Consider the following 9556-nt stretch of genomic DNA (forward strand, 5'->3'; position numbering starts at 1 on the left):
CATTCCTTCCAGTTCTCTGCTGCCAATGACTGTAACGAACTGCAAAAATCTCTGAAGCTGGAGACTCTTATCTCCCTCACTAACTTTAAGCATCAGTTGTCAGAGCAGCTTACCGATCACTGCACCTGTACACAGCCCATCTGTAATTAGCCCACCCAACTACCTCATCCCAATATTGTTATTTATTTTGATAATTTGCACCCCAGTATCTCTATTTGCACATCATCTTCTGCACATCTATCACTCCAGTGTTAATACTAAATTGTAATTATTTTTATTATGGCCTATTTATTGCCTTACCGCCATAATTTACTACATTTTCACACACTGTATATAGATTTTCTATTGTGTTATTGACTGTACGTTTTGTTTATCCCATGTGTAACTCTGTGTTGTTGTTGTTTTTATCGCACTGCTTTGCTTTATCTTGGCCAGGTCGCAGTTGTAAATGAGAACTTGTTCTCAACTGGCTTACCTGGTTAAATAAAGGTGGAATAAAATACATTAAAAACAAATGCCCTGTCTTATCAATGTAATTTCGATATCAAGGAAAATAGTGTAAATATATATTTGATCAGATAAGGGCTAGTAATTACCAGCAGCTGTCACGCCCTGACTCAGGGGACTCTTATTTGTTGAGTCAGGGTGTGATTTTCTATGTGGTGTAGATCTATGTTTATGTTCTAGTATGTGTAGTTCTATGATGGCCGGTGTGGTTCCCAATCAGAGGCAGCTGTCACTCGTTGTCTCTGATTGGGGATCATACTTAGGCAGCCTATTGGCACTCGTTAGTTGTGGGATCTTGTTCCGTGTAAGGTATGTTGTTTGTGTCTACCTTGAACTTCACGTTTCGTTTAGTTTGTTGTTTTGTCGTTGTGTTTATTCGTTATAATAAACATGTATGCATATCACGCTGCGCCTTGGTCCGACCCCTCATTGAATGAACGTGACAGAAGATCCCACCAAACACGGACCAAGCAGCGTGTCCAGGAGAAGACAGCCTGGACATGGGAGGAGATCCTGGAAGGAAAGGGATCCTGGACATGGGAGGAGATTCAGGCCGGGATGGATCGCCGTCCTTGGGAGGAGACAGTGGAGGCCCGGTATAGAGAGGAGCAGCGGCAACGCAGAAGGCGCCGGCCGAGGAAGAAGCCCGAGAGACAGCCCCAATAAAAACATTTGGGGGGGCTAAAAGGGTGGTTGGCGGAGCCTAGTGTTAGAGCAGAGCCAACTCCCCGTACTCACGTGTGACTGGGCAGGCTCCGTGTTATGCGGAGCTACGTACTGTGTCGCCAGTGTGCCGGCACAGTCCTGTACGTCCTGTGCTAGCACCACGCACGTGCCGTGCGAAGATGGGCATCCAGCCAGGACGGGGTATGCCGGCTCAACGCTCCTGGTCTCCAGTACGCCTCCTCGGTCCCGCATATCCTGCGCCGGTTCTACGTACTGTATCGCCAGTGCGCGTGCACAGCCCTGTGCGCCCTGTGCTAATGCCTCACACATACTGTGCGGAAGTAGGCATCCAGCCAGGACGGGTTGGGCCAGCTCTCCGCTTCAGACCTCCAGTCCGCCTCCACAGTCTGGTACGGCCCGTGCCTGCTCCCCGCACCAAACCAGTGGTGCGTGTTCCCAGCCTGGCCCGGCCTGTTCCTGCTCCTCGCACCAAACCAGTGGTGCGTGTTCCCAGCCCGGCCCGGCCTGTTCCTGCTCCTCGCACCATGCCAGTGGTGCACGTCGCCAGCCCGGCCCGGCCTGTTCCTGCTCCTCGCACCAAGCCAGTGGTGCGCGTCGCCAGTCCGGCCCGGCCCGTTCCTGCTCCTCGCACCAAGCCAGTAGTGCGTGTTCCTAGTCCGGTTCGGCCCGTGCCTGCTCTCGCACCAGACCAGTGGTGCGTGTGTCCAGTCCGGCACGGCCGTGCCGTTCCACCAGTGCCTGGTCCGGCACCAGTCAGCAGCTCCAGTCCGAGCCAGAGCAGTCCGCCTCCACCGGTGCCTGATCCAGCTCGGTCAGCTGCTCCAGTCCGGAGCCAGAGCAGTCCGCTCCACCGGTGCCTGATCCAGCTCCGGTCAGCGGCTCCACTCCGAGCCAGAGCAGTCCCGCTCCGCCGAGGTCCAGTCCAGATCCGGGTCAGCTGCTCCACTCCGGAGCCAGAGAAGTCCGCTCCACCGGTGCCCAGTCCGGCTCTGGTCAGCGGCTCCAGTCCGGAGCCTGAGTAGTCCGCTCCACCGGTGCCCGGGTCCAGCTCGGTCAGCGGCTCCAGTCCAGACCCAGACGTCAGCCCCCTCACCTGGTTCGGGGTCTCCCACACCAGGGTCCAGACAGGGCTTGGAGTATAGTGGGAGGAAGGAGAGGGGGGAAGCAGCGCGCCGAGGTCCAGACCAGACCAGGGGCGCAACAGGGAGGCGGAGAATAGGTGGTCGTCACGCCCGGAGCCGGATCCGCCTCCGAGGCGGAATGCCCACCCGGCCCCTACCCTGTTAGGTAAAGGTTGTGCGGTCGGAGTCCGCACCTTTGGGGGTACCTGTCACGCCCTGACTCAGGGGACTCTTATTTGTTGAGTCAGGGTGTGATTTTCTATGTGGTGTAGATCTATGTTTATGTTCTAGTATGTGTAGTTCTATGATGGCCGGTGTGGTTCCCAATCAGAGGCAGCTGTCACTCGTTGTCTCTGATTGGGGATCATACTTAGGCAGCCTATTGGCACTCGTTAGTTGTGGGATCTTGTTCCGTGTAAGGTATGTTGTTTGTGTCTACCTTGGACTTCACGTTTCGTTTAGTTTGTTATTGTGTTTATTCGTTATAATAAACATGTATGCATATCACGCTGCGCCTTGGTCCGACCCGTCCTTCAACGAGCGTGACAGCAGCTCAAAATCAATGGAATCATCAAGGACTATTGAATTATTTATGTGATTATTATTGATTACACTGGGATAAGAATGGTGGCTGGGTCAGGTGAGACACACTTCCAGTGAGGGAAAAAAGTATTGGATCCCCTGCTGATTTTGTACGTTTGCCCACAGACAAAAACATGATCAGTCTATAATTTTAATGGTAGGTTTATTTGAACAGTGAGAGACAGAATAACAACAAAAAATCCAGAAAAAGCATGTCAAAAATGTTATAAATGGATTTGCATTTTAATAAGGGAAATAAGTATTTGACCCTCTGCAAAACATGACTTAGTACTTGGTGGCAAAACCCTTGTTGGCAATCACAGAGGTCAGACGTTTTCTTGTAGTTGGCCACCAGGTTTGCACACATCTCAGGAGGGATTTTGTCCCACTCCTCTTTGCAGATCTTCTCCAAGTCATTAAGGTTTCGAGCCTGACGTTTGGCAACTCGAACATTCAGCTCCCCCTCCACAGATTTTCTATGGGATTAAGGTCTGGAGACTGGCTAGGCCACTCCAGGACCTTAATGTGCTTCTTCTTGAGCCACTCCTTTGTTGCCTTGGCCGTGGGTTTTTTGTCATTGTCATGCTGGAATACCTATTCACGATCCATTTTCAATGCCCTGGCTGAGGGAAGGAGGTTCTCAACCAAGATTTGACGGTACATAGCCCCGTCCATCGTCCCTTTGATGCGGTGAAGTTGTCCTGTCCCCTTAGCAGAAAAACACCCCCAAAGCATAATGTTTCCACCTCTATTTTGGACGGTGGGGATGGTGTTCTTGGGGTCATAGGTAGCATTCCTCCTCCTCCAAACACGGCGAAGTTGAGTTGACGCCAAAGAGCTTGATTTTGGTCTCATCTGACCACAACACTTTCACCGAGTTCTCCTCTGAATCATTCAGATGTTCATTGGCAAACTTCAGACGGACATGTATATGTGCTTTCTTGAGCAGGGGGGACCTTGCGGGCGCTGCAGGATTTCAGTCCTTCACGGCGTAGTGTGTTACCAATTGTTTTCTTGGTGACTATGGTCCCAGCTGCCTTGAGATCATTGACAAGATCCTCCCATGTAGTGCTGGGCTGATTCCTCACCGTTCTCATAATCATTGCAACTCCACGAGGTGAGATCTTGCATGGAGCTCCAGGCCGAAGGAGATTGACAGTTATTTTGTGTTTCTTCAATTTGCGAAAAATCACACCAACTGTTATCACCTTCTCACCAAGCTGCTTGGCAATGGTCTTGTAGCCCATTCCAGCCTTGTGTAGGTCTACAATCTTGTCCTTGACATCCTTGGAGAGCTCTTTGGTCTTGGCCATGGTGGAGAGTTTGGAATCTGATTGATTGATTGCTTCTGTGGACAGGTGTCTTTTATACAGGTAACAAACTGAGATTAGGAGCACTCCCTTTTAGAGTGTGCTCCTAATCTCAGCTCGTTACCTGTATAAAAGACACCTGGGAGCCAGAAATCTTTCTGATTGAGAGGGGGTCAAATTCTTATTTCCCTCATTAAAATGCAAATCAATTTATAACATTTTTGACATGCGTTTTTCTGGATTTTTTTGTTGTTATTCTGTCTCTCACTGTTCAAATAAACCTACCATTAAAATTATAGACTGATCATTTCTTTGTCAGTGGGCAAACATACAAAATCAGCAGGGGATCAAATACTTTTTTCCCTCACTGTACACATATTAAGTCAAGTGAGGGTGCAGTTAAGCTGTCATGTCTCCTCCCATTGCTCCCCTCCAGCGCTCTGATTCGCGGGTCTACTGAGCCACCGGTCTGAGCGCACCACCTCGGCAACACCGGAATGGAAACCCAACTCACCCTAATCACCTCCAGCGCACCTGCACCTCATCATCACCCCTATATAGCCCTGGACTGTTCAGTGTTATGTGTGATTGTTAGTGTCTTGTTGTGTACTGCGCGTTGTTGTTCTCTTGCTCAGTGTTAAGTAAACTTTTACATTGTTGATTTCTGCATCCTGCCTCTTCGTATCCTTAGTACTCGTCACATAAGCAAGCATTTCTATGAACCCGTCAACTTTTAAGGGCAGTTTGAGAACTGTGTAAGTGTGGGCATAAGTAATGATTGTTTAGGTGTGATAGGCTACCTGAAAAGACATGACCTGAGTTATCTGTGGTGTTGTGTGACAAAACTGCACATTTTAGAGTGGCCTTTGTCCCCAGCTAAAGGTGCACCTGTGTAATGATTATGATGTTTAATCAGCTTCTTGATATGCCACACCTGTCAGGTGGATGGATTACCTTGACAAAGGAGAAATGCTCACTAACAGGGATGTAAACAAATTTGTGCACAACATTTGAGAGAAATAAGCTTTTTTGTGTGTATGGAACATTTTCTGGGATCTTTTATTTCAGCCCAAAAACATGGGACCAACACTACATGTTGCGTTTATATTTTTGTTCAGTATATAAAGAGGCATTTAAAATGCCTCTTTACTATACTGAGATCCTGAGGCCAATTGTCGTGCCATACATCTGCTGCCATCACCTCATGTTTCAGCATTACAATGCAAGGCCCCATGTCGCAAGGATCTGTACCCAATTCTTGGAAGCTAAAAATATCCCAGTTCTCCATGCCTGCATACTCACCAGACAAGTCAACCATTGAGCATGTTTGAAATGGTCTGGATCTACGTGTACGACAGCGTGTTCCAGTTCCCGACAATATCCAGCAACTTCTCACAGCCATTGAAGAGGACTGGACAACATTCCACGGGCCACAATCAACACCCTGATTAACTCTATGTAAAGGAGAGGCAATGGTGGTCACACCAGATACTGACTGGTTTTCTGATCCACGCCCCTATCTTTTTTTTAAAAGGTATCTGTGACCGACAGATGCATATCTGTATTCCCAGTCATGTGAAATCCATAGATTAGGGGCCTAATTTATGTAAATTGACTGATTTCCTTAAATGAACTGTAACTCAGTAAAATCTTTGAAATTGTTTCATGTTGCATTTATATTTTTGATCAGTATATATACGCTACCAGTCAAAAGTTTGGACACACCTACTCATTCAAGGATTTTTATTTTTTTAAACTATTTTTTACATTGTAGAATAATAGTGAAGACAACAAAACTATGAAATAACACATATGGAACCATATAGTAACCAAAAAAGTGTAAAACAAATCTAAATATATTTTATATTTGAGATTCTTCAAATAGCCACCCTTTGCCTTGATGACAGCTTTGCACACTCTTGGCATTCTCTCAACCAGCGTCATGAGGTAGTCACTTGGAATTAATTTCACTTAACAGGTGTGTCTTCTTAAAAGTTAATTTGTGAATTTCTTTCCTTAATGCATTTGAGACAATCAGTTGCATTCTGCAGCGACACGCCATCCCATCTGGTTTGGGCTTAGTGGGACTATCATTTGTCTACAATGTAAAAAATAGTACAAATATAGAAAAACCCTTGAATGAGTAGGTGTGTCCAAACTTTTGACTGGTAGTGTATATATATTGTCACGACTTCGCCGAGGCTACCTCCCCTCCTTGTTGGGGCAGGCTTCGCGCTCGTCGTCACCGGAGTACTAACCACTGCTGCCCCAATCATCATCATCACAATTGTCTTGTCAATCACACACACCTGGTTCTAATCCCCTAATTAGTCTATGTATATGTTCCCTCTGGCGTGATTGTTAATTGTGAGAGTATGTAGCGAGTGGTGCTACTCATAACATTGTGTTGCCAGGGGAGATTTTCCCCCTGTGTCTATGTATTATTGGATTCCGTTACAGTGTAATTGCCAGGGATGTTTGTTTCCCCTGTGCCTGTTTCGTTGATCACTATTGGAGCGCATTTGTGTGTCAACGAAGGAATAAACTCTGTATTCTATTCGGTGATTACCCTCCTGCGCCTGATTCGTTTCACCACACTCACCACATATACACACACACACACACAAGTGACTGCCATATAACATGCCGCTCTATTTAAGGAATAACCCTGCCCTATATATGGCAAAAAAATGTGTGACACAACCATCAGTAGAGTTGAAAATGAGATGCAAACCCATTTAACTTGTGTTTTTATTCAGTACATGGGAATTTAACTCCAAAAGTAATTTTTATGTTCACTACTCCATCAAGCACAGACTTTTATCTGCAACAAGTCAATTTGATGGAAACCCATCTCTGGTGGGAACACGCACATATTGTATTTATGCAGATTTTTGAATATTCGCATGAAAATCTTTCCCCAATTGGATGGAAACCTCGCTAGGGTTGGCAAAATAGGTACAAAAAAGAGAGCACTTTCCTTTCCCTATTTTTTTTTACATATAGATTCAACGTTTGGGAAAGGGATTACATTGCTTTTTTTACACTCTGATTGGCTTGCCTGAGTGTGACAGTCCTACGATATCAGGTTGCGCGCGGGACCTGCCCAGCATCATCTATGCCTTTCAACTTGGCTATGTTTGGCTCCCATTCTCTCCACATTATTGAGCTTGCATTGCAGACAACTTTATTTTTCTTGACAAATACACAAGTGATTCAACTCGCAAAGGCATTTGTATTTACCTTCTCTTTTAACTATGTTAATTAGCCTATAGCCAATTTGGATAGCCTACGTTTTCTCTCCTGAACCACATCTCCCACCATCACACCAAAGGAGTATGAGCAGTTGATGAGGTAAATACCTACACCTTTATATCTACATCTATAGATCTTTATAACTTTATTTGATGTTAATGCGCATTTCACCGTGTGCTCTTGAAATGGCAAAACCTTTGGATCATATCAAGAGACCAATGAACGCTTTCATGGCGTGGTCTCGCGGTCAGAGGCGAAATATGTCACTGGAGAATCCCAAAATGCACAACTCTGAAATCAGCAAAAGACTTGGCGTGGATTGGAAGTTGCTTTCCGAATCAGAGAAGCAACCATACATTGATGAAGCCAAGAGATTGCACGCGTAACACATAAGAACACCCCAACTACAAGTACAGACCCCGGCGCAAACCCAAGAGTTTGCTCAAAAAGGACCGTTTGCCCTTACTCGGGGACGCAGAACATTTGAAAGGATTTTCGACGGAGTCCCTTTTGGCTTCCGCAGAGAAAGCTAGAGCCATTTTGCCGCCGACGTCGTGGTCATACTGGCTTCTTGACCCTGGTAAATTCAGCACAGGTGCTGTCAAGAGGATATCAGAAATGCCCAACGTGCTGGCTGCCAACGGTTTGTATTACGCGCAATCTTTGGGATACCAGACTGGCCCATTTGGAAGTTTGGGATTATGCCCCATCCAGCACACTCACCCCTCACCAACGAACCCGGGGTACGTCGTGCCCTGTAACTGTGGCGCGTGGTCGGCGACGAGTTTACAGCCTCAGGTTGCATACATTCTTTTTCCAGGTCTGAACAAGACTTCGATAGACCCGTACTCCTCCTCACCACATTCAAGTGTGTGACCACATAAACTAAACTAAAAAGCATGTGAATAAAACACATAAATGTTCACATCATAACTGTGAAAAAGGCTACTTTTTATTTGCTGTAGATAGGTCTATATGAATATGAATTAGATTTTTGAATGGTTTTCCTTATTTATATGCGGTTTTTGTTCTGTATTTTAAGTTGTGTGTACTTTCTTAGCTCTATGATGATACGATGATAACGTTATATTTTGGGGAATTGATTTAGGCTATGTAGCATTTCACAAAAGGTTGTTACCAAACTTAACTCTTAATTGTCAATATGCCTTGAAAAATCTGGATGTGTCTATTGTCAACTAAAATAAATGTTTTAACTGATCAGGGCCTTGTTTTCTGATAGCGATGGAACTTAGGTTTACGAGTTTTAAACGTTGCATTGTAAAAAATAACGGCCGAAGATGTCACACCCATTTCCCAAAACACCACGCAGTGCACTCGTTACAAAGTGAAACTTAATGTGTTACTTTGTGGTAATGATCAGGAAACTTTTATGGTGAGCATTGCGTTGTTTTGCTTGAGATCGAGTACTCAGTTATTCAACCGGACTATCCCAAATCATTTTGAATGCACATTCCTTACAATCTGAAATGTTTAGGCTATTGCTGTTCAATGTCGTTAATTTCATTTAATGATACTAGAGCAGGTAGGCCTAAATATAGCCAATCTACACCACCTTTTTGGAGCTGTATAAGGTCCATGATAATTAGAACAAAATTCGTTTTTTAACTTACACAGCAGGAAGTTGAAAAACCAATTGTTATATAACACTTGTAAATATTACAGACTCTTTTGCATAGTGCAATCTTGATTAAGTTCAGGAATGAGCGAAAGATGAATCAAGGAGGAGTTAAAGTGTCTCTTGCATCTAGAGCTATGAATTTGATGTCTCATGTCATTCTATATATATATATATTTGAATGTTACCTTTCAGTTATGTGTGTCAAGGCGTGCTGAAGGTGGGTGTGGTGTATGAATCATGCGCAGGACGCAGAGGCTCAGTCCAAAGGCTTTAGTGCAATATATATCCAAGACGGAAGCACAATAAGCCCGAAGGCGAATACACGGCGCACACAGGCGACAAAACAAACGGCGCACAAACATGTGCAACATAACCTCTCCAAAACACTGGAGGGAAAAAGTAGCTCCAAACACGAAACAGAAGCGCAATCACACACAACGACGAGCACACACAAC

At 45.4% G+C, this 9556-nt stretch overlaps 1 protein-coding gene across 1 annotated transcript; it reads left to right on the plus strand.

The window, feature by feature from the left end:
• Positions 1–7647: 7647 nt before the first annotated feature.
• On the plus strand, positions 7648–8338 carry LOC121535014 (transcription factor Sox-14-like). The gene is given in 2 exon segments (XM_045206234.1): positions 7648–7853; positions 7855–8338. Coding segments are annotated over 2 exon segments (690 nt in total).
• Positions 8339–9556: the final 1218 nt, after the last annotated feature.

This window comes from Coregonus clupeaformis, chromosome 21 (genome assembly GCF_020615455.1).
Source record: "Coregonus clupeaformis isolate EN_2021a chromosome 21, ASM2061545v1, whole genome shotgun sequence".
NCBI lineage: Eukaryota > Metazoa > Chordata > Actinopteri > Salmoniformes > Salmonidae > Coregonus > Coregonus clupeaformis.